The following is a 26461-nucleotide window of genomic DNA, read 5'->3' as shown; positions in this document are numbered from 1 at the left end:
TTTTTGGGAAATAAATAAAAAATTGCCTGAAAAAAAAAACCTGTTCCACCACCACCGGTTCCCTGTTACACACTTCTGTCTCTTTCCAACGAAATCGTCCAATCAGACGGCATCCTATTATACGTGATTTAAAAAAATTGGGAACTGTACATGACGACCCTGTCTGTCATAATAGAAACCGGCTGTTGATTAAAAAATAATTCACTCATTTTTTCAGAAAATAACGCGCGGTCCTATTATATAATTTACAGTTTTACATTATCACACAACCACACATTACATGGTAACCCTTTCACAAATAATAGCCAAGCATTGTGTTAAAATCTCTTCGATAGTTATACTTTTTTGTATTGTAGATCAGATAATAAAGCGCAGCATTATAATGATATCTGTTTTACATGGCGCAGGGTCGTCATGTAAAACATCAGTTTTATATGGCGATACCTTAAATGGATGTTTGAATAAAAATCGACTTTTAACACAATGATGACTCGGATCGAGTTGGTCAACGGGTCGTCATGTAAAACATCAGTTTTACATGGCGACCCTGTAACAGACGGGCTTGACCAAAAATCTACTTCCGACACAAGCATTACCTGATCGAGTTGGTCTATGGAGGTGTGGCTGGTTGGACTCTTGACGTTGTCGAACACTGAAGAGTCGCTGTCATGTTCAGAGTGTTGATGAGGGGTTTCCGGACTGTCTGGAATCTCTGTTGCCGCTGTGCACAGAGTAAATGGTATGTGGATGTTACATAACACATATTTTCAATGACGTATTAGTCTAAAACGAGCGTTATTTATATATTTTTCGGCCAAACTGTGTACATGTGCGGTCGTCCACATCAAAAGGGACCTTATGGCGGCTGGCGCTTAGGTCTTTATTGCCGTTGTTCGAATACAAAACAACGGCAATAATGGCGTAAGTGCCGGGCGCCATAACGCCCCATTTGATTAAAACGATCACATAATTATGTATTTGAATGAATTTCAGCTCAAAAAAACAAATATACATATTAAATCTACATTTAACCACCATCTGAAACAGATTGAGCCTAGATCTAGCCAGGAGATTAAAACGTTACACCTAGGTAAATTCGAAATTCGAAATAAAATAAAGGTTGACCTAGGTCTGGCCGAAAGAAAGGAGGTTACACTTAAAGCCTCGCCAACTGAGACCGGTTGCACATCGGTCTAGCAGCTTAAATCTAGATGTAACCTATACATTATATAACCTCGGTGGCGCTGTAGTAAAGTTCTTGCCACTGGACCGTGAGGTCCCGGGTTCGATCCCCGGTCGGGTCATGATGGAAAATGATCGATTGGTCCGAGTCTTGGATGTTTATCTATATATGTATTTGTTATAAAATATAGTATCGTTGAGTTAGTATCCCATGACACAAGTCTCGAACTTACTTTGGGGCTAGCTCAATCTGTGTGATTTGTCCTTTTATATTTAATTATTTATCGAAGAAAACTTGTGAAGTCAATAAGGTTTATTTATAAATATGAACACATATGATTTTAAACCTTACTATATAGGTAGTATTATGTCAGGTCTAAAAACGTATGTGAATATTAATGTCATTTCTGTAATATTAAATCTATATATAACCATTTGCGATTGATTTGTATGTCTAGTCGAACGTTTGTAGGTTTGTAGGTTTGTAGGCCCGTGGTCCAACTAGTTGGACGGAGCAGTCGGACCACAGCTTCGGAGTGAATGAAACAAAGAGTTACCGTGCGCGTGCGCATGCGCATGCAGAGCGCGCCGCGTGGCGCGCGGGTCGGGCGGCGCGGGCGGCGCGGGGCGCGCGGCGCGCACGGCCGCCTGCACCACCTCGCACACGCGGCGGAAGCGACGGATGTTGCCTGCGCGCGGGGGGGGGGGGGGGGGGGGTTGTTAGTAATACGCGTAACATTAATTAAAAAAAAAAACATCTTTTTATTTTTCCTAGCCCGCTGATGATACAAACCATTATATAAAACTAAAATTTTGTAAGAAATATGCGCAACCAAAAAAAAATACTTAACTATCGTATAAAACTAAAATTTTGTAATAACTTTCACTAATAAGTCGTAATCAAGATCGTAATATTTGATGTAGAAGTCGATAGAAGATTTACTTTACATATTCTGTCATATTATTGCATATTTTTGACAAATTTATTACTTGTCAAAAATATGCTATAATATGACATTTAAAACAAATTAATACCATATCTTTGACGACCTCGGTGGCGCAGTGGCAAAGCGCTTGCCACTGAACCGAGAGGTCCCGGGTTCGATCCCCGGTCGGGTCATGATGGAAAACGATCTTTTTCTGATTGGCCCGGGTCTTGGATGTTTATCTATATATGTATTTGTTATAAAATATAATATCGTTGTGTTAGTATCCCGTAACACAAGTCTCGAACTTACTTTGGGGCTAGCTCAATATGTATGGTTTATTTAAAAAAAAAAATCTGAACGCCTATTCACTCTCTCATCTTCGCATGTACCCAGATTCATTAGAGACTATGACGCCACGAAGGTATAAAATAATACATTTAAAAAAATGGTTGCCTGTAAAGTCGGTTTTACGGGCGAAGATTTTACGTGACAACGTCTTTTTACGCGCGCGGCAGACCGATCATAGTTGAGTGGGAGAGAGACGCAAGGCATTCGGCGGGCCTCTCTCTCGTTCGGTGACTCATCGTAACGTTACCGGGCGTTACACTTTTTCATAAGTGACTCCCAGCCGCAACCTAATTTAAGACGTTGTCACGTCAAAAAAAAGATGCGACTGTGATTTTTCATTGATTCAGATATACGTCATCCCTCCATGCAAATGTCATTGTTGTCTGCCGTACGACTTCCAAAAAATATCGATATATTAAATTTATAGCCATATCCTACGTAACGCCCTCCAATGATCTCTGTTTCGGCCTTTATCTACATTTTTTTTTTTAAATAAAATAAAATAATTACCTGATAACAAGGTAAAAGTGATGGCATAAAGATATTCCTTTCCATTCTCGCCCGGCGCTTTGGTGATAGTCGATATATCGACCTAAAACGGAAATGTGATAATATTACAAAAATGACGAAGATTGTGATTTTTTTTTCTTTTAAAAATTATGCTTCAGAGAAATTCACAATATTTTTACGAATTCATTACTGTTGTAACGTTTATTGTTTTTATGTGCACAACATAACAGTGTTAATATAAAACTTATAAATAGGAGAACCGGAGTACAATACAATGGCGCTACTTATTTCAATAGAAATTTCTTTCAGAAGTTCCGCATTTATTTATTGGTATTTCTTTCATCGTTGATATTATTACAGTACCTATATTGTGTATAAATAAATATATTTATTAAAAATTCTGATTTTTTTTACGTCAAAATTTTAAATTGTATAATATTTCTCAAAATGTTACAAACTACTGGTGTTAAATTTAGTTATTAACAGTGTTACCTGAAATCTAACATGTCTTTGGAACATGGCGGGCGCGTTTGATCCCCTCTTATATTCAACTCTGAAAGACATTGGACTGAGCACACTGTGCGATAGCTCCGCTATCTGTAACAGAAAACATTTGTTTTATTTTAAAATTTGTACCTTTTGTGAGAATCCCATTATTATGAACGATAAGGGACCAAAGTGAGACCCCTGTGGAATCCCATCGCTTAATATAAGAAACACATTTGTATTTTTTTAAAAGTGCAGAATATAGGTGTCATAACAAACATATTACTTAATTAACTTAATTGGTATATAACAGAAGTCAACACTGAATTTTTAAACGTGATTATTTAGTGAAATTATGTGATGTAGGTAATCAAAAGCTTTAGAAAAGTCCATTAGAAATGTATAATGTATTATTGTAAAATTGCTGATAGAAAAACGATTAAAATCAGGAAAAAAATGTGACGTCACTGAAAACAGCTGAAGAAATATTATGAGTCATCTTAATACAACGAATGTGACACAAAAACTACTAGGGAGATTTTGATAAAATTTGATTATACATATAAAAAAAACTATACATATTGAATACTTACACTAAGAAATGCGTGTATAAGATCAGCTTTGACCGTGGCTAAAGGTTTCCCTTTGACCAGAGCTGTGAAGGTCTCTTCCTTGTCAGCTGACAGCAACAGTGACCCGAACCAGGACCTCTTGGTCAGTTCCGGAGACGATTCCGGAGTCAAGTGGACCTCCTCTGAAGACGCTGTGAACATGTTATATTCAATCAATTGTTATATTTTATTATGATACTGGCTGATTCACGCGACTTCGTTCGCGTTACCAAATTTAATAAGACCATCATGAGTCTGCATCAGGTGTTCTAGATCTTCGATTTTTATACTTCAGCAGAAAATGCTCATCAGACTAAACAACCTTTGTTAGGGCGTCATTTCTATATTTCCTATAGTTTTGCCAATACTCCATCCAAGGTTAAGGTTCCAGTTTTCAAAATCATTTATACCCTATATGTTGCCCAGACTTAATAGCTATACAACAAGAAAGTTTCATTCGAGTGCGTCCAGTAGTTCCGGAGAAGAGCATGTACAAGACATATAGATAAACAGATTTTTTTCAAATTCTTACTCTATCACTTAATTTAGTTTTTATGTAAATATATTCAATATACAGAATATTTTTTCTACTTTTTTATTATTTGTACTGATTATTGCATCACTAGCTTTTAAAACCCACTAAATTCGCAATGGGATCGCGCGGTGGGTGGCCCAAACTCTTTATCCATTCATTAAGGCCAGTGTCCCAGCAGTGGGAACGTTTAAATGGATGTCGATGATGATAAACAGTAATGAGAATCAAACGACGAAATAAATCTAAAAGTTATTAATGAATATTAATTAAATCAAAACAGAAATATCAAAGGCTCACCTTGCATTTTCCTCCGATGAAATCTGGGGGAGCCTAAAAATGAATTCTTAATACTCGCGAGTCTCACTCTCCACGGCGGCGCAACAGCGTTAGTACCGCTGCCGCCAGCCGGCACACCTTGTTTGGAGAGAATAATACCAATATTCAATTTAGTCCCAATATGCTAGTTGACAAATTTTTGTGTTGATGACTATCCGAAGGCCCTTATATTAGTAGTAACACCAGTGAAAAAAAAGCATATGATAATGACAACGCTTTCAAAGATATGGCAAAAATTCAATCGCACATTTTTGGACACGTCCGGACGCTCCACGAACAAGTGACGTCACTACTTGCTAAAATGTTCGACAGCTACATTAAATATTACGTTTACGGTGATGACTGCATAATAAAAGTTATTACAAAATGTTAGTGTTTTATGATGATTGTCGGTTGAGTTTGTTTCATATATTTAAAAATTTGCTTTTTATAAAATGGACTTTCCAACCAACTTAAAATCTTCGTATAATGATCCAACTGCATTGTTACAGTCTATGAATTATCATAATGATCCTAAATATATCAATTTTATCTAAATTATACATATTTCCTAAAATTCTGACCTTGTCAACTACCCTATTATTTACGTATCACAGTTTAATGAGATTCATACAGTTGTTCGACCAGCCGCCAGCGTCGGGTTTGCGATCAGGGTTGTCACAAAATATGTAAAACGTTATACTATAATTACTTGGTTCTTACAGTCAAATTTAGCAGGGCAATCGTGGGGAGGTCGTTAATATTTATTACTAATACAGAACTATAATATTTTTTTTTTATCTAGTGTGGCATAATTTGGTAAAATATTTTTTAAGTTTTCGCTAAGAATAAAAGAGATGGCGCTAGTGTGCGGGGGTTTATCGCCTTAATAAGATGCACAGAGTCCGCATGTGATCGAAAGGTCTCAGGTTCGAATCTTACTCGTGCCATTTTTCAGGAGTAATCGCCTTAAACTATATATTTTTGTGAAAGTAATCTCACACAAGGATTAACTTTGTATACGTGCAAGTTTATAAATAAATCATTCATAATTCATTCATTCAATTATTCATTCATTCTACTTTATATTTTAGTGAAAGTAAAGTAATCTAAGACACAAATTAAACAAATAAAACGTACCGGTGATAGACTGTAAGTTGGGGAAGAGGGGGGGTGTGGGGGACTGCGCGGGGGGGCCCGGCAGCGACGATCGTTCGCGGACTGAAAACAAACAGTTTTGATGATATTTCTCCAAATTAATTATTTAATTTACTAATATGATTTAATATAACATAAATAATATAATGAATATCTTAATAATTCTAATTTAAATTTGACTTAATAACCAATAAAACTACACGAACTTATCAAGAAAAAAATAATCAAGCGTGCATATTGTATATAATTATTTTTATAATTTAACGGCCCTAATAATATTGTAAGAAATGTTATGGGTTTGAAATTGAATGGGAAAAGAAGTAGGGGCCGGCCGAAGACGAGGTGGATTGAGTGCGTCAGGCAGGATATGGCTAAAAAGGAAGTAACAGATCGGTTAACATCAGACAGGGAGGAGTGGAGACTGACATGCTGTACCGACCACACATAAAGTGGATAAGGGTAGGCTGATGATGATAATAGCCCTTTTCTCATTGCAGCGCCCGTCAGGGCCCTTAACTGGTTATAATTCTATGAAAACAACTGTATTGTACAATTAAGGACGCAATAAATTATTTTTATTTTTTTATTTATTTATTAAAACTTTATAACATCATAACAGTAATGACACTATATATATATATATATATATATATATATATATATATATTCTGTAATAACCATTATATATATATATATATATCATGTACTTATAAAATTGCTTTAGTGTCATTACTGTTATGATATATGTATATATATATATATATATATATATATATATATATATATATATATATATATATATATATATATATATATATATATATATATATATATATATATATATATATATATATATATATATATATATATATATATATATATATATATATGTTTAGGATTGATTATGGTAGAAATTATCAATTAGTAGGATAATTTAGAAACAACACTGGTTGTTATTTTCTTTATTAATATGGCAAGTCAGTTTGACACTTCCTTCGGTTCTTCCGGTTAAAATAGAGTTCACTTTAATTTTTGTCGTGTCGGAAGTTATGGCTAACTTTTTAGCGTTCTCGTTCTCCGGTGATGAATTCATAATCCGAGCGCATCAAAAAGGTTTTCGTGCGAAATAAGGCAAATAATTAAGCCACCAACGGTAGTAAAATTAACTTTACAAACGCCATTACTGCTGGTATCATCATTTTATATTCGAGAGGTCAACCGGCACGGTGAGTTATGGTGAACACCGGTCGGATCCTAAAGGAACCGTGATTCGGTTGGACCTGCTGAAGCTGTCGACGTTTTCAAGACCAGCCCAAAGGTGAGCCGACAGTAAATATTTCGGCTGTTCATATTCATAGAAGTAAAGAACTTGTAGGGTGGATCGTACAGCGCAACTAGGGTGTGGTTTCGTATAAAAATCGTCTTTCGTTTCCTAGAAAAAGCTACAGTCCAAGAACAATATACAAACCATAAATATATATAACATAATATAAATACAAATTACATAAAATATACATATTTTATTTGATTCGAACAAAAATATAGTAGCAAAGTATTAATAGCAATAAAAAGGATATAAAAAGAAAATTGTTCATCCAGCTCGTCAATTACAAACAAACAAACCTTAATCTAAAACTGAACAGTATTTTACCTCTGTGCGTTTGCGAGGGACTGTGTGGCCTAGCCGTTATTGCGGGGCCCCCCATTGGTGATTCGTTTATTATTATCACCGCCTCTCCCGGCTCGCCACCTGGGGAGAATTTTATTTTTTCACTAGCTCACGCCCGCGGCATCGCCCGCGTTAGTTTTCCGGGATTAAAGGCAACCTATGTCCATCTCCGTACTTCAAACTACTTACATGTATGCAAAATTTCAAGAAGATTGGTTGAGTGAGACAGAGCGCACAGTAACGCCATCTACTTTATAAAACGCCAGATTTTTTTTTATCAATTCCAACGGGAATCGTGTACTTTCGGAATAAAAAGTATTCTATACTCTGTCCCCTAGACACCGAAGCGACCGATTTCGTATGGTCAGATCTATTCAGGTCAGGTCAGAGCTATTTTAAACTTTATTTTCAAGTAGTTAAATACTATTTTTATATGAACAAGTTTAGTGATTTCTGTTCTATAATATATCCTAACCATAACTAATATTATACTTAAATGCGAAAGTAAGTTTGTTTGTTACCTCTTCACGCTCTATCTACTTAACCAATCTTCTTGAAATTTTGCATACATGTAGTGTTAGTACGGAGAAGGGTACATAGGGTACTTTTCATACCGGAAAATAACAGCGGGCAACAGCTAGTTTTTATATATGTCACACATGCTTTTAACTTATTTTCGAAAATAATAAAGAGACGAAAAAAATCTAGAATCGAGCGGGAATCGAACCCGCGCCCCTGTCTATCCGGGAGAGTGCTCTTACCACCTGAGCTATCGAGACCGTGCGATTTCGGTCGAATTATTGTGTCTCTTTCCGTCTTACGCTGACGTTATAAAATAATTCAGCCGAACTGGCATGGTCTCGATAGCGCAGTGGTTAAGGGCACTGTCCCGTAAAGACAGGGCTTCGATTCCAGATTTTTTTTCATCTCATTATTACTTTAATATATTACCAACATGATAAAAACAAAATTTTTCAATTACCTATGGTGGTTCATTTTTTGTTTACTACCAACATAATTAAAAAAAAAAAACAAATTGTTCAATATCTATGGTCGTTCACTTTTTGTTTGCATTCATTCATTTTGACATTTCACTTCCTCAATTGAGGGTATATGTGTTAACATACGGTAAAAAAAACTAGCAACAAAATATATAAATACTCACTAATATTAAGGCTAATTGTAGGTCCCGTGGAATTTGCTCTCTGATGGTGGTGTTCCCTTATCGACGGCGAAGCTGCAAATATATATATTATAGACATTGCCCGGGGCTTCGTTCCCGTGGGAATTTTGAGATAAAATATAGCCTATAGCAATCTTGGATAAATTACCTTTCCAATGGTGAAAGAATTTTTGAAATCTGTTCGATAGTTTCGGAGATTACCCGCCTCGAACATACAAACCCACAAACTCTTCCCTCTTTATAATATTAGTATAGAAATAATTATAGACATCGTTACATATAGTCAGAGAAAGTTAGAGATTTCATGTCTTCAAGTGATTCTTCAAGTGACAAAGCGTGTTATGAGATGTTATAGAACATTTGTTGTCTCTTCTCTTAAACACATTCATCACAAGAGTGTCAAAGACACCAAGTGTTATTGGTTACCAGCATTAAGGTACCATTTGGTACCTAAAATGCTGTGAGATAAAGTATACGAGAGGAAACGAGACAGAGCGTCGATATTTATCGCTTGTCGAATCGCCATTTTGGAATTAGTGTCCGATTGAAGATTTGACACACACTGATTTGAAAGTTTCGGACAAAAATTCGTGCGAAACAACCAGTTTCAACCGGTTTCAACTAGTTCTTCAACATCAATAGATGCCACTAGGGTGACAACAAAAATTACTTTTAGTTTTCACCCTTAATTAAGTTTCGATTTCAGTCAAAAATAACGAATTTATCAAATCAAATAACTTATTCAGAAATTAGACCTTCACGTAAAATTTTATAGTGGTTTCTCACAAGCTACAAACTACTGGCATTTCGGAACGACCACTGCTGAGAAGAAATGCCGAAAGAAACACATTTGAACAGTGTTGGTCCCTATCATGCCAGATCGGCTTACCATTATTGTTTCTTACAATAAATTATTCTATAGATTCGGATGGACACTATATTATTAAGTAAATGCGCGATTGATGTGTGGTCGCGCCCTAGAAAAGGACCACTCCATATCCTCCCGTGGATGTCATACGAGGCGACTAAGGGACACATAGTCTTTAACAGCTGATAGGTAACAACAGAATTCCCAAAGAGGGTTGACGTCAGGCAGGTCGTAACATCATAGACAAAGCTTCAAATTTTTCTTTTAAATTTATTTACGCGAAATTTTCCCAGCAGTGGCACATATTGATGGATATAAATAAATAAATAATTAATACATACCCAAAGGTGAACCAGGAGTAGCTGGGGTGCCTCCCAAAGACGATACTCGATGTGGAGTGTGTCCTAAAGTTGTAAGGAATAGTTATTAAAATCAAATAATATATTCAGAAATTAGACCTTCACAGGCATTTTTTCACGTCAAATTCTAAATCGAATAAAAAGCTACAAATTAATGCTTAAGTTCAGCCTTAGTTTAATCCATACAAAATCCTACTAATCCTATTTAATATTATAAATGCGAACGTCCGTCTGTCTGTTGCGCAGTCGCGGCTTAGGCTTTGGACAAATTTTGATGAAATTTGGTATGCATGTAGGAAACACCCCCAGTTCAAACATAGGCTCATTCAAAAACCAACTCTCAAATGACTATAATAAAGGAGATGAAAGTTTGTATGAAAATTATATCTGTTTCACTATCACAGACAAATTCAGGCGGGCAGAAACCGCGGGCAGAAGCTAGTTTAAAACGATATAAACCCAGCCGGCCCAAATTACTAAAGTCTTTATTAACTGATAAATGTTATTATACTTTAAATGATTTCTTTAATGATAGACTCGGATAGAATTTAGGGCTAGTATAAGTACATTATAATTATTTTTTTGTTTTGGATTTGTAGTGGATAGCGCGCTCCTCTTTATTTATTTATATTTGCATACCTATATTCGGTAAAACGTGTAGGTCTAATTCATTTTGACTATTTGTACTCATGTTTTTGGCAAATAAATGTTTTCTTTCTTTCTTTTCTGGGGGTGAAAGTTTGTATGAAAATCGTATGACGAAAGCGGAAATTTCTCAAAAAAAAAAATAAGACAGACAAAGACATAACAATTAACAGAATAACCAGTAGTTTGTAGCTTGTGAGAAATAACTACAAATATAAAAATTGACGAGAAAAAGTGCCTGTGAAAGTCTAATTTCTGTATAAATGATTTGAATTTGAATTCAGAAGACAAAACAAAACGCTGACAAAGACCAAATGGGTAAAATTAGGGGGTGAAAGTTTGTATGAAAATCGTATGTCAAAAGGGGAAATTTCAAAGAGAAATCAACGCTGACGAATGCGCGGTCGGAAGCTGGTACGAAACGAGTACATACCCGGCGGGCTGGCGGCGAGCTGCAGGCTGCCGTCGGCGCGGCGCCCGCACGCGGACCTGCTGCGACCAAACCTGTGAGATCTACGTGTATTACATCTCAGAGTGCTGCGACCGCACTCCCATTCCCATCCGTCAATTTTCTTGAGCAATCATTTCCATAATCCATCCCAACCAATCCTACTAATATTATAAACATGCGAAAGTTTGTGAGGATGTGTGTGTGTGTGTGTGTATGTTTGTTACTCTTTCACGCAGAATCTACAGGACGGATTGTTATGAAATTTAGTACACGGGTAGAATATAACCTGGAATAACACATAGGGTACTTTCTATCCCGAAATTCCCACGGGAGCGAAGCCCCGGGGCTAATGTAGTTTTTTTGTTCGAAAGTAAGTTTGTTATCTCTTCACGCGTTATCTACTGGATCGTTTATTATGAATTTTGGTACACGGGTAGAAAATAACCTGGAATAACACATAATTATATAGGGTACTTTTAATCCCGAAATTCCCACGGGAGCGTAAGCCCCGGGGCGCAACTAGTCATTCATAAAATTGACATTACCACAGTACAGATTAATTTATTAAAGTCTGATAGTAAAACTAAATTCGTCTTTGTTAAGATTTGAAAAATTGTCATGACAGCGCGGCCGCAGCGGTCGAAATGATCTGAGAGAAAGACCCTACCACACTAATTTGTTTATTCTACTAGTGTTCCGTTGCCTAGTTTTAAAGATCCAAGCATACATATGGACATATAGACAGCTCGAAGCGACTTTGTTTTACACTATGTGGTGAGAGATACAGCAATAGAAAATTGGTAGTAATAAGGAATTAACAATATTTTTAATATACAGGATGATTTCTTATATATTGGCATTATTTTATCTACATGCTCAGTCAATGGTACTGAGCAACCTTGAACTCTACACGATTTCACGAAAATATCAGCTAATCCATACATTTTCCACAACTTAGGTATTTAATATTGTATAGAACAGCAGACTTTTTTCGTGTTTGCGAATTACTCTGACTGAACATGTAGACAAAATATTGCCAACGTATAAGAAGTCATCCTGTATAATTAATTCGTCTACCACCGCTCTAACAGATTTTGATGAAATTTAGTATATAGGATATTCAAACAAATGTACTTTCTTTTTTTTGCAAAACTCAACCCCCAAATGACAATCATAAGGGGTTGAAAGTTTGTATGAATATCATGTATGTCTCAAATTCAAGCGGGCGATGTCGCTGGCAAAATCTGGTGAGGAATATACCTGAATTGCGATCTGCGCGGCGTGATCGGGGACCCTTCGCTGATTTGACCAAAATGTGCCGATTGACCGTTGACCTGTGAATTAATGAATAATTATTTTATTTTTATACACAAAAATGTCATTTAATCTATACAGCTTGTATCATAAATCGCGTGCACGTACGAAACGGTGAGTTAGGGTACTTTGGGTAGATACTCTATGTGAAGTTTGAAGTAAATATTAACATTTATGTTCAATTATGAAATCGGCTAGGAATAGTATATAGTAGACTGACCCGGCAGGTGTCGAGACGCTTGCGCGGCGCGTCGAGCGGCGCGGGCGCGGGCGCGGCCGGACGCGGCTCGTCCTCGCGCGCGGGCCGTCTGCGCTTGCGCTCCAGCAGCAGGAAGTATATCACCTTCTCTGTGTTGTGACTGCAATCCAACCGAACGATTGCCGTTCTCAATTCTCGCCGCGAACTTAGGATTCATTCGATAAACATTTTCATAACAATATTTAATCGTATCAAATCCTTATATTTAGTGTAGCATATATATTTATTTAGTGTTCACTGTAAATTAAAAGAAATTGAATAAATTCATGGTGGCACGACAGCTGCTATTCGTTCACTCACGCAGTCGACTCAGTCTAACTAAGAATCAGCTGTCTAGTTTTATTACCCGTTCAGGTCTTCATGAGGTTTGTATTTGTATGGCCCCTCCATTCCAACAGTACTTAATTACCAAAAAAAATAATACAAAAAAAAACTATAGACAACATGTTTCTTCGATAAAAAACCAGGAAATATTTGTGATGAATATTCTTCGTCAATATTGAACAATTGATATATTCGCAACTAGTAGCTTCGTCAAAAATCTAAATACAGTCTGCCACAGAGAAATCTGACCCCCTAAAAGATGGTGTTCAAATCGCGGGGGGGTCAGACTTCTCTGTGGTAGACTGTACACGCCTCAAAATTTACCATAAAACTAGAGGCATCATCAATGGACAATACGACAAAAAAAATGGTTAAAATAAAAATACCGTTTGTAGATTTTCTCTTGTAGAGTACGGAAAAAAATATCTGAGAATTTTAATTTCAATATATATAGAGAAAAAAATATAATTCTAAAAAACTATGAGTGACGTCACAGCTCGACCACATTAGACATGTTTCCTTTGCCTGAACCGCCACCCACTAAAAAAGTATAAAACGTCACGTAATGTACAACAAATGACCGAAAACATAACCTAAACTCATTGTTTACTGCTCCTTCCTTTTGCACTATTTTTGATTGTTTCGTAAATTCATTATAATTGTTTTGTTAGATCATCATCAAAATCAAAATGACACCATTTTTACACTACAGACTTGGCTTATGCCTTCTTCTTCAGTGGATATTAGCCACTCTTATTTATATATAAATATTCAATACAAAAGACTTGGCTGTATGGGCTAGTACCCTTTGCCTCCTCAATAAAACGAGGGAATAAACAAAAAAAAAAATCAAAATTACACTACACAAAAATCTTGGAAACCGATTAAGTATCTATATTGCTTTGTTTCAACATGTAAAAATAGTACGAAGAGGACACCAAACAAGTTGCTTTTTAAGGTTCCTTTCGTGAATCGTAAAACTTGATGTGATCGCTCTGATGTGCCAAAGGCCAGTTGGATATTTACGAGGATCATATTAACGTAAGTAAACCACTTCATTAGGATAACGGATATTAGCTAAAAAATGTTATTGTACCTATATCACTCTTCTGTAGAGATAGAACAATGTTATTTTCAGTTGAACTATTTAATAGTCACATCTCTTAATCGATCCACTCATTTATTTTATTTTTTAAAGTGAATTATCTTGTTTTAGGTTGAAGAAGATGTTGATAACTATTTGCAATCGAAATTTGGGAAATATCAACCTCAATTGAAAAGTTCGGTATGTATACACACAGAAAAAGTAATTCAAAGACTGAGGAGATTCAAGTTTTTGAAGCCACAGTCTACTATTAATAATAACTTGGATCGACTGTGTTGATCATGTAGTTTTTGTAGCTTGTGGTTTAATCAATTTATCACCCATAATAAAAAAGCTTTAAATATCATTTTGTTGCACTTTTTCATATCCATACTATACCACTTCCTAAAATGTTACTACAATTTTTACACTACAATTTTTGTCTTGATGGATGAACTTACAGTCTGTATATTGTTACATTTACCTTCATTGTATGCTTACAATTTTTTTATTGTTTACATTAAAACAACTGAAGTGGACATTTATATTTTAGGTAAGGCTAAGTTAAGTTGTTAAGTTGGTTGCTAGACCAGTATTGATCAAATTTAGCAATAGTAAATTTTATCAATACTGGTCTAGCAACTTTGCTAACTTAACTTCAAACATGGGCTACTTTTATTTATTAAAAAATCAACACCTAGGCATAAAATTATTTTTTGTAAACACAATACTTTGAAGTGCAGAAGTATGGGCAATAGTTTGAATAAAGTATAATTTGATATCAGAGACAAGAATTCAAGACTTATTTGATTTCAATACAAAATGCAAGTTTAGATGACTTTGTTCTTGAGAAATATCAAAAGGCTGAACAGATCCGAATTACAACCTACATTTCATAAAGTAGTACTTTCACTATTTAGGTACTTAAATTATATAAAATTTGCATTTTAATTAAACATTTGTTGGAACTATCTTTTACTAGATAATCATATCAGACATGTAGACATTTAAGGGTTAAATTAAACTATATATTTAGGTACACAAATATATATTTAAACTTTTTGAACACATTTAATGATATTTTAGCTATTTCAATTTTATTAACCACCAGAATTGGTAGATTTTCTTCTTTTGCCCTCTTCTAACACACTAGATATGTAAAGATAAACTTGTGTTAATTTTGTCAAATCTTCTTTTTTTGCTAATATTTGAAGCTGGTAATGGTTTATCACTTGTGTTAGCTTCGCTAAGCCGCGGTTTCTGCCAGTAGCATGAGGCAGATGTTACTGAAGGCACTTTTGTTCTTTTAATTAACCAGTAAGCAAATCACATTCCATGTTTGCAACCACCTGCAGATGCAGCACAGTCATCACCGTTTATATATTCAATAGTTTCTTTATCTTCATTTATACTAACAGATACTGAGTATATCTTGAATCAAACCCTGTGCTCCGGAGTCACTTTTGCTTTCATAATGCAGCTGTTTCCATCCCTCTTTCTACATAACCAATCGCAGAGTCAACGTAGGACTCGAGGCGACATGAGTATTCACTTCATTATTGTGCATATATTCCAGAAGCATCAGAAGATCTACTTTTGCAAGATTTCGGCTGTCGCGTCGGCGCGTATAATCCCTCGCTGGTCTTCATCATGAGATAATAGTAACCAAAATTGTTATAATGGCGGGTAATGAACGTGCAAGCGTGGTGTCGTTGGTTAAAAAAGAACGCGAAATTTTTTTATTTACTGTTTGTTTTCGTAGAAGGTATTTTTATTGTATTAATGCTCCATCGTTCGCCTTTTGTTTACGTTTACAACTTTGATTTCTAAAATCAAATATGTAGGTAGGTAGCTAGTAGGTACCTACTGGACTGGTTTGACGTTTGACATATATGTCAGTCATACAAATATTTTTTTCCGGAAACTAAGCAAAGTGAAGCACTGAGATCGTTTAACAAACTGGTCTCAGAGTTACGTCACTTCCGGAAAAATAAATTAAATTTTCAAAAAATTAGCTTTGTAAATAAGTCGGAAAGAAAAATTAAAAAATATGGGTCGCTTATTTTACGCCCCTGTACGTTTTTTTTTGTCGTATTGTCCATTGTGTGTTTATGTTAACACTAGCTTTTGCAAGCGACTTCGCCCGCGTGGTTTTCCCACTGGAACTGTTAATTTTCCGGTATGAAAGGTACCCTATTTCCTACTCCACACTTCAAACTACATGTATGCAAAATTTCAAGAAAATTGATTGAGTAGATAGAGCGTGAAGAGGTAACAAAGTTACTTCCGCGTTTATAATATTAGTTAAGATAAATAAGTTATACTTACTGTGGACTTAACAACTCCTGAATTAACCTGTCTCTCTGCTTGAAGCATCCCAAACTGCAAATAGCCTGAAAAAAAAACAATCATTCCTTAAAATATCAATCATTACATAGTATAAAATAAAGTCGCTTCCCGCTTCACGTCTGTCCTTAATATCTTTAAAACTGCGCAATGGATTTTGATGCGGTTTTTTAAAATAGATAGCTATTTCTCCGCCGCGCAGATTGTAAAAGTCAATCAAGGGAATGCGGATTCTTATATTATGATTATTTATTTTATGGATGATGGAATTGATGTACTATTACAAATTGTATGTGAAATGCAGAAGGCAATGGCAAACCACTCTATTAATAATGCCAAAAAAGTTGTTGTGTGTGTTTCATTCCACGTAATGACCACAACCCTCAGTCATGAGATCTAATTATCTATCGAGTTTTCTGGTTTCGATATAAATAAGCTAATACCTGTAACACGTCCGGGTCAATGGCCTCAGCGGAGGGTAGCACCCTGGTCTGAACTACTTCCATCATCGGCAGCTCCTGCTCCAGCTCGCCTCGGCCGCCGGCCGTCACCCACGGGTGACGGGTGATCTCTGCTAGCTGGAGGGAAGGAAATAGAATTTTATTATTATACATAGTGTCAGAAAACTAGAAAAAGACAGTCAACGGTCAAAACAGTCAAAATTATATAGGAATGTTAATACTTTGTAGCTATATTATTGTAGCTATTATCTCCGTTTCAGCTTTCGTATGTCTGTGTGTTCTCCTCTAGAGGTCGCATTTCTCAAGCGATTCCCGTGAAATTTTGGGAGCAGATTCTAAAAACATATGAGAACCGATTGTTTTTGTTTTCAATTTTTTTTTTGAAATTTTTGAAAATGGCGGAGTTGGCACTCTTACGACTGTTTCGTGTTTGTAGTGACAACGAAATAACAAAGGAATTTCATTTTCTAATATGACATATGACACATAATGGACGGATATTTTCATCAGCGTTGTCAAAAGATGAATAGTTCAGTTCGTTTACAAAGAGATAATGGCTGATTGATTTGAGCGTCTAGAGTTCGAATCCCGCTGGAAGGCGGCCTCTTTTTAGTTCACTATAGGTATTTAGTTTTATTTTTACGACCACCATTTCGAGGTTTATTTTACAAAGGTTTTTTTTTTTGTTTTTTTTCTCTCTCTGCATTGCTGTCTTTGTGAGTGTAGTGTTTTGAGAAAAATAAAACTCCATTTCAATTATTACAAAAAAAAAAACATGGCCGCCAACCAATATAAAAACAGTGTGACAAACTTACTAATAATTTAATATTGCAAGTATTACATTGTTACCAACACTCTTGAACCGTTAGTCCGATTTTAATAAAATTCAAAAGGTATGTACGATATGCAAAAAATATTTCTTAAGTTCGTGGGGCAACAAAATAGTTTAAGCCGTTTTTGAAATATTCACAAATTTCATCAAAATTTATTGTATTCGCGAGGTCTACATTCGCGGCGAAAAACTAATTTATTTAATAGTTTAGTTGTTTCTGCACCATCAATACATTCTTTTAAAAATAGACTTGACAAGTGGATAGAAGTGAATGTGTCAGTGTTGTACAAAATCTGAATTAATATAAAGTGATTAATTGTTATCAGTGATGTGTCTTTTAAGTGAAATTTTTAGAAACTTTCAAGGCTGCCTGATATAGACACATCAGCTGCAGAAGCTGCCTGTCGATTACTCAATAAATAAATAAATAATAGCCATTTATGTTCCAACATTGGGTAAAGGCATCCCATTGCTTGGTGTAGTGCAAGTTGTAACTTTAATAATTATTATCTAATCTAACATGATTTGAAAAGTATATATGAAGGTGAAGAACAAGAATAAATACTTAAGAGTTTGACGGATGTCATTCTATTAATCTACACGTGAAAATGATACTTACAGTCATTCTCTTCTCAGGGTTGACTTCAATCATCCCTCGCAGCAGCTGTTGGCAGTCGGGCGGCACAAAGTGTGGCACATGGAACACTCCACGCTTCACCTGTAATAAAATGAATAAGATTGTTCATTTTGATGTAGTAGTACGCCGAAGTGAAGTTATAATAAAGTTTTCATTATAATTGTCTATGTGCATGTGATAATGAGCTCACGGCTGTACGATGCATCTTTTCTACAAAACAAATTCGATCATCCACCATTTTTTGCTGTTGTTACCTTCAAATGTATTTGCTTGTGATTTACCAGCCCTAAATAAACAATCTTTGTCGAATACCTAGTATTATATAATTATTTATAATATAATATTTAAACAAGATCTTACAATAATAAAGAATAGCATAGCACTGTTTTCTGAGTCTGTACTTATTTAAATATAGCAAGTAGTCGATACTATGCATATAATACTACGTCCACACAAACCTCTGTGGTTAGAGAAGGCATTGATGTGTAAAATATTTTGATTTAAAGTTAAAAAAAAGCAGGAAAGAGAACCCTGGGCTCGACGCTCTATCGTGGCGGAAGAAACCGGAAAAACGTTTAAATGAGTGAGGGAAACAAAACAAAAAATTACCTACGTTAGGTACATATAAGTTTCGAGAAATTTTCGTTACAAATATTACGTTACCTTTTCGAGTAATTGACGGAGGTTATCATCATCAAAAGGCAGAGCACCCACGAGCAAGGCGTAGAGGATGACACCACAAGACCAAACATCGGCTCTGCGACCGTCATATTTCTCTCCCTGGAAAAAAACTTAATTATTAATTTTATTTCAAACCAAGATCAATCTAGCAAGATTTGTTTATTTACGTTTTTGGTTGACAGATAAAGTAACAGTGACAGACGACTACTGCGTTCTGTTCTAATATACCTATAGATGTAATTTATGCTTTCGAGCATACATTTTATTATGAATATGAACATGAAGAAGTAAGCGATCTGAAAAAGCAAATTTCTGCGGCCCTCTCAGCACCGCAACCTACACCTATGGCTCCAGTGTCGATTACGGTGTAACCCCGACTAAATAAATTATATTTTATTTACTATTTTATATATGTTATATATGCTATTTTATTTACTGTTTGCATTCAAACTCAATTAAAAATAAAAAATCAAATCATTAAAATCTAATATTATAAATACCTATAAGAAAATAATAATAAGGAATCAGAAAAAGTATCTAGCAACACCGGAACTTCTAACTAATCGAATGGCGCTTTTGTCAACTTGACATTAGTTATTATCCGAACAATTTAAAGATTCTCCGAATTCTAGACAAGTACACGAAACTGTAACGTATTTTTAATTTTGCAGAGTTACAACAACATTTTTCGAACGACCGTTGCTTTGATTTCGCCGGACCGTTGTAGAAATAAAAGTTGTGATAAACAATATTTCTAGTGGGTGTTTCCTAATTAAAGTGAAAATGAAGTCTGCGAGATCCAAACCGAGACTGAATGAGATGCGTACACCGGCAAGAAGTAAGCAAAACTTGATTACTGGTGATCGCGATCCCGTTGAAGTTTACTGTCGAATAAGACCAATGGACAGAGAATCTGTTACTCCATGTATAAAGATAATTTCGCCTACAACATTACTCTTAACCCCTCCTTCGACTGCATTAAGCTACAGAAATGAGAATACCAAAACTATGAAGTACACTTTTAAAGAAATCTTCCCTCCTGAGACGTCTCAGCAAGACGTTTTTGATAAAGTCGCTTTACCATTAGTAAAAGGTTTGATCATGGGTAAAAACGGTCTGTTATTCACCTACGGAGTTACTGGAAGCGGGAAAACCTTCACAATGACTGGTGACCCTAATAATTGTGGAATTTTGCCCAGAAGTTTAAATATACTGTTCAAAAGTATAAATGATTATCAGGCCCGCAAATATGTGTTTAAACCTGACAAGATGAACTTGTTTGACGTTCAGACGGAAGCTGAAGCCATGTTGGAGAGACAACAGGAGCTGCACAAGATTAAAAGTAATAAAAGAAATAATTCTAACCCTGATTTGATTATGTCCTCTTCAAAAGACTCCAAAATTGAGGGCATCAATGAGGACAATCAATATGCTGTATTTGTTACATATGTAGAAGTATACAATAATAGTGTTTTTGATTTATTAGAAGACGGACCAGCATTTTCAAAGAATTTAACAGCTAAACTAATAAGAGAGGATGCGGCTCGCAATATGTATGTCAATGGTGTCACTGAAATCGAAATAAAATCAGCTGAAGAAGCGTTTGATGCTTTCTATCTTGGTTTGAAACGAAAAAGGATGGCTCATACAAATTTGAATGCCGAATCAAGCAGAAGTCACTCTGTTTTCACTATTAGGTTGGTGCAGGCACCAGTAGATGCTGACGGTGAAGCCGTAATACAGAATAAAAAACTGGTAACCATAAGTCAGCTGAGTTTAGTAGATTTAGCTGGTAGCGAGCGCACAAATAGAACGAAAAACACTGGACAGAGATTACGTGAGGCTGGGAATATAAATAAGTCGCTGATGACTCTCCGGAACTGTCTGGAAGCATTACGGGAAAACCAGATCAGTGGTACTAATAATATGGTTCCGTATCGCGAATCGAAAATCACACATTTGTTCAAGAATTTCTTTGAAGGTGAGGGACAGGTGCGTATGGTTGTTTGCGCTAATCCTAAGGCAGAAGACTACGATGAGACAATACAAGTTATGAGATTTGCTGAAATGGCCTCTGAGGTGGAAGTAGCCAAGCCACAGCTTACTGACATCGGAGCTACTTTAGGTCTCATGTCAGGTAGACGCAAGGCGAATCGTCTATTCCAAGCTGCCAGAGACAACATGACTCGTCCTGAAGCTAAAGACTTAGAATTAGATTTAGGTCTAGTATACAGCCTAGGTCCAGACTTCCCGAGTTTAGAACTAAACAGTTCTGAAGCTGCTCATGTTATTAAAGAATTAATGGCACATTTAGAGATGAGGATAAGTCGTAGAGAAATGCTTAAACAAAGTAAAGCAATCAAAGATGAAAGATTTCGTTCAGCTTTGCTTGATTTGGAGAAGGAATCCATGGAAATTCGAAGTGAGAACGCATCTCTTAAAGGTCAGCTATCTGCCGCTGAAAGACGAGTAAGAGCTCTAGAGGAACGTTTGACCGGCACGGAAAGTTCTTCCATGACCCATCAGAGGAAACTCAACGAATTGACCGAATATGCATCGAGTCTGAAAAGGGAACTACAAGAGAAGGACCAACTCATAAATCAGTATAAGCTAGAGAAAGAGAAGCAGAAAAAGATCCTAGAGAGAAAGTTTAATAATAAGATTGCGGCAGAACACGAGAAAGCTAAGGAAATAAATTCTGAAATGGAGCGATTGAGGAACATGAATGAAGAAAAGGAAAACCGTCTTCGTATTATAACACAAGCTTTGAATTGCGAACGTGATAGAGGCGATAACACTGATGTTCCAAAGAGCACAGCTGATGTACACACATATTTCACTCCGGGGAGTACACCCAGGGCTTTACCAGCGCATTTGTTGACTCCATTCACTTCTACAGTCCAAAATAAGGACAACACACCAACGTCTAGACGTGGTGTAGCAGTCGCCAACCCTCGGCACCGAAGATCTTTATCAGCTGACGGGCGAGGATGGGTCGAACACGCTCCAAATAAGCTAGTCCCAATGGGAACTGTAATGAAACCTACTTTAGTACACAGCAAAGTTGTTAACAAACTGAAAAGTGTCCGGGATATAGCTAATTCAAAAACACAGAACTACTGTTTAATATCACAAGGCCAAGATACGGATGGAGAGTTGGAAACGAAGGTGTACAAAGGTGATGTAGTCCCGACTTGTGGTGGAGGAGCTCAAGTAATATTCAATGATGTGGAACTCTTGAAACAGTTTTCGCCGAATCGTGAGTCTCAGTCGACAAGTCGTGTCTCTGGTCCGTCGTGTGCAAGGCACTCTGGCAAGAGAAGAGATTCAGCCCACTCCCCACCTCAAACACCGTCAAATACGAGTAAGAAACAAAGAATTGATGATGATTAAGTATTTTGATCACCAAACAGAGAACGTCCAGTTTGTTCCCAATGTGAAGATGGGTTTGCGCACGACTTTTTGGAAACAAACTTGGGTAATACTTAGCATAAACCCATCTATATAATAATTGTGTATTAATCCCGGGTTAAAGCCCAATTGCATGGGTAGATCGAGTGATTACATTACTGGGTTTAAAAAAATGGCATCTGAGGTTCACAAACAAAACATATAAATTATTTTTGTAATTGTTTATGTATTTTTGGAAATATATATAGGTACAAGATGTTAGTGGATTCGGGTATCATTTTTTTCGATACTTTTATCAGCATAACTTGATTATAATGTGTTAAATTTATTGATAATTTGGCATATTAGCCTTTTGTATACTGAAGTGTAATTATGATTCTTAATTTTTACATTGCAAACTAAAATTTATTGAATTTTGTGCGAATCAACTGAATAGAGAAATTCAAAGAAAATTTTGATTTTATGACATCTTTACTAATATTATAAATGCGAATGTTTGTGAGGATTTAAATGTATGTATTTTTGTGAATCTTTCACGCAAAATCTACTGGACCTATTGTTGTGAAATTTGGTACATGGGTAGAATACAACAATAACACATAGGGTACTTTTTATCCCGTAATTCCCACGCGAGCAAGCCCCGGGGCGCAGCTAGTTAATTACTTCAAAGTTTCCAAATATCATAAATAAGATTTCAATGGTGTTATGTAATTAAACTTAAAATTACAATTAAATTTTACAATAACTTTGTGGTGTTAAAATTGATTACTGTGATTAAATTAAAATTTGATCTTTTCTTTTAGGTATAATTACTTTAATAAAATACTAAACACATTGATGGTTAGTCTAATCATTTTGTCAATCTGTAATTATAAATTTTTGAGCTGCAGTCAGCCTATCGTCTCTTTCTCAAATTATCATCAGGTCATATATAAAACACTTGATATTTTCAACTTTTATGTATGTTCATAAATATGTTACTTGCCCTGTTATTAATAAAAAAGTTAAAGCATAATTTAATCATATTATATATAATAAGCATATAATAATACTTGTTAATCTAAAGTATGTTTCGTCTTGCTCTATCAAAGTTAAATATTGTATAGTGCTATAGTGACAAAACGTATTGCAGCATAAAATATGCTTTGACTTTTTTATGAATATTGCAGTTACTTTTATGCACCTAAATTTTGTTACTGTACAGTTGATTTTTGACAGTTTACTATTATTATTTGCTCTGTCTTATTCTCGCGTGTTCTCCGCTTCAAAGGCTGTGACATCGCGGAGCCCTTGGTTGTCAGCGACAATATTGAAGATTCGGCTGTAATTTCAAAACCGGCCACCAATTCTTTAAATTCAACCCTCTTACTGCAAGGCAATGTGTCCCTTGGTCGCCTTGTACGACATCCACGGGAGGATTTCGAGCAGTTCTATTGAGTGGATCTACACGCTACGGTTACTATTATTGTTTTAACTGACGTTAAATTAGTTTGGAGGTCTCACGAGATGAAAATCTGTTATAGTAAAAATAATTGTCCATAGACACTAAAAATATATTTTACTTTTTTATCAATAAAAGGAAAAATAAATAAATTAATAATATAAACAATTACTTGTCTTAAACGTTCTTGAAAAGTTTTTTCATATTTTAATATATGGTGGGGTGGAGTTTCAATTATTACATTTACGGAGATTTTATTTTGGGGGCAATGGCGCTCGTATTAACCTGAAAAATCTCTAATATTAAGTTGTATACTTTTGTAACAGTTGATATTGTTTCTACATAATAGTATGTAAATTGTGACAAATGTTTGTATGAAAATAAAAACACTTTCATGTGATATATTTGTTTTGATTTTACCTCTAGGCTTCGAACGTAGATCAACAAATAAAAATTCAAAGCCAATTTAATATACATAAAATCTATTATGCTATTAGACAAAGCTTTAGAGTTATTGATTAATAATCAGACTGTATTTATTTATTATGCACAACTGATTGATAATATTAAAACCAATTAAGAATATATAGAATAGAAAATAATGCTTTTAATCCAGATTAAAAGTAATCTAATTACATTATACTTGATTAAATGTTTGGGAAGATTAACAGCTTAATTAAAATGTAAATAATAACAAAATACCAATTATTTTAATAACCTGTCTTTCTACAACTTACTCTGTTCTAATTCTGCTATGATTTTTGGTTAAAAAACCTTATTATCTCCAACTCAACCCTCTATTCATTGTGTTTAAAAAAACTGTGTTTTTACAACATACCCTGTCCTCATTTTGCTATGGCCTATGGTGAAAAAAATCTCATTTTCTTCAACTTACCCTGTTCTCATTCTACAATAACTTTTGGTTAAAAAAACTTTATTTTCTACAACTTACCCTAATAACTTCTGGACAAGCGTAATGCGGACTCCCGCAGGACGTCTCCAGCAGAGAACCAGCTGGCTGGAGGGACGCCATGCCGAAATCTGCTATCTTGATGTTGTTTCGCTCGTCCAGAAGAAGATTCTCCGGTTTCAGGTCTCGATGACTGTGAAAATAATATAATCTTGTTAAACTCGTTAAATTTCACGGTGCAGTAATCATAAACCATATTTTTTGAAGCTGTTGTGGGTGTAGTGATTAAGACGCCCGTGAAGTGAATGGTCTCAGATTCGAATCATACTGGTGCCACGTGCCGTTGATACGGAGCAATGGCACCGGCCTCCCAGGTTTTTGTGTCGAATCTATACCTTATTCCACGCAAGAGTGTGTGGCCGGGCCACGGATAAAAGAAATGGCAATATTGTTCATAGAAATGTTTTCTCTAATTATCGTCTGCATGAACTGAACTCACCAGATAGAGTGGCTATGACAGAAGTCCAGTGCGGATATGATCTGTCTGAAGAAGCGCCGCGCCTCCTTCGGGGTCAATCGACCCTTCTTGACCAGGTAGTCGAATAGCTCACCCCCGCTCACGTGTTCTAGTACTAAGTATCTGGTAATATACAATTTAATTTTAGGTAAAAAATGAACGAGCAATTCGTTTTATTTATGGGCTTAAGCCACGGGATTCTTTATGGGAATTATTCAAATCGATAAAAATTATGACTGTTGCACCTCATTAGTTCATTACATCTTCGATGTACTTAATTTGTTAAATCTAACTTACACCTGTGTATAAAAGATTGAGCGATGTTAACAGTTTAAACACTCATAATAGGCATAAAGTTTGTATGAACAGATTCCGACTTTAAAAGGGTAGGCGGTCTTTCCTGACTCAAAGTGTAAAATTGTTCAATAAACTCCCTGTAGGCCTCTAATTGCCAATTAACTTGCCAATGCCAAAATTTAAAACATATATTAAAAATGCTTTAATGGCTAATGCTTATTACACGATTAGCGACTATTTTAGGCCTAATTTCTGAATAAATGATCTTTTCAGATTGAAACAAAACTATATACTTACGAACTTTAGCAGAGGCAGATCTTGGTTAGGTCATAATCATGGATAATTAATTTACTAAATATGTAATTTAAACCTATGATGCTCTTTTGGGTCTATCTCATCATCATAGCCGTTCCTTACCCTTACTTCGCTCGGGTAAAATTATAATCCTACTAATATTATACAGGCAAAAGTTTGTGACAATGTAAGTGTGTGTATATCTTTCACGCAAAATTTAATGCACGGATTGTTAAAAAATTTAGTACACAGGTAAGTAGTATATAACCTTAATTCCCACGGGAGCGAAGCCCTTGGGCGCAGCTAGTGAATTATACTTATACCATTCTCAGGGATCATATCTATTGGTGAAAATCGTAGACAAATCCAACCGATAGCTTTTGAAACACAACAGGACTACTTCT

General features: G+C 35.6%; 2 protein-coding genes and 2 long non-coding RNA genes across 11 annotated transcripts in view; 3 read left to right on the top strand and 1 right to left on the bottom strand.

The window, feature by feature from the left end:
• Positions 1–26461, bottom strand: part of sff (sugar-free frosting) — a 47435-nt gene that overhangs the window by 9051 nt on the left and 11923 nt on the right. For 6 of the 8 annotated variants that reach the window (XM_053765894.1, XM_053765893.1, XM_053765892.1 and 3 more), the window contains 19 exons: positions 25449–25589; positions 24992–25142; positions 19170–19286; positions 18489–18587; positions 17020–17154; positions 16559–16623; positions 12784–12922; positions 12510–12583; positions 11232–11302; positions 10136–10198; positions 8909–8980; positions 7726–7824; positions 6057–6137; positions 4899–5015; positions 4049–4218; positions 3462–3566; positions 2970–3051; positions 1740–1871; positions 597–721 (listed from right to left, as the gene is read on the bottom strand). In XM_053765894.1, the coding sequence (XP_053621869.1) occupies positions 597–721; positions 1740–1871; positions 2970–3051; positions 3462–3566; positions 4049–4218; positions 4899–5015; positions 6057–6137; positions 7726–7824; positions 8909–8980; positions 10136–10198; positions 11232–11302; positions 12510–12583; positions 12784–12922; positions 16559–16623; positions 17020–17154; positions 18489–18587; positions 19170–19286; positions 24992–25142; positions 25449–25589 (2038 nt within the window). The remainder of the gene's footprint in view (positions 1–596; positions 722–1739; positions 1872–2969; positions 3052–3461; positions 3567–4048; positions 4219–4898; positions 5016–6056; positions 6138–7725; positions 7825–8908; positions 8981–10135; positions 10199–11231; positions 11303–12509; positions 12584–12783; positions 12923–16558; positions 16624–17019; positions 17155–18488; positions 18588–19169; positions 19287–24991; positions 25143–25448; positions 25590–26461) is intronic. The other 2 variants (XM_053765896.1, XM_053765897.1) reach the window with 2 other exon arrangements.
• LOC128681753 (uncharacterized) lies at positions 13588–14598 on the top strand. Its single transcript, XR_008406056.2, has 2 exons — positions 13588–14187; positions 14363–14598. It is a non-coding gene; the product is annotated as an uncharacterized LOC128681753 (long non-coding RNA).
• LOC128681754 (uncharacterized) lies at positions 17171–18671 on the top strand. Its single transcript, XR_008406057.1, has 2 exons — positions 17171–17930; positions 18506–18671. It is a non-coding gene; the product is annotated as an uncharacterized LOC128681754 (long non-coding RNA).
• Positions 19845–24439, top strand: pav (pavarotti). The gene has a single exon (XM_053765900.2). The coding sequence runs from the start codon at positions 19971–19973 to the stop codon at positions 22578–22580; it is 2610 nt and encodes an 869-aa protein (XP_053621875.1). The 5' UTR covers positions 19845–19970; the 3' UTR covers positions 22581–24439.

Source organism: Plodia interpunctella, chromosome 28 (genome assembly GCF_027563975.2).
Source record: "Plodia interpunctella isolate USDA-ARS_2022_Savannah chromosome 28, ilPloInte3.2, whole genome shotgun sequence".
NCBI lineage: Eukaryota > Metazoa > Arthropoda > Insecta > Lepidoptera > Pyralidae > Plodia > Plodia interpunctella.
The sequence above is the reverse complement of the archived record's forward strand: the minus strand, read 5'-3'. Positions and strand labels throughout refer to the sequence as shown.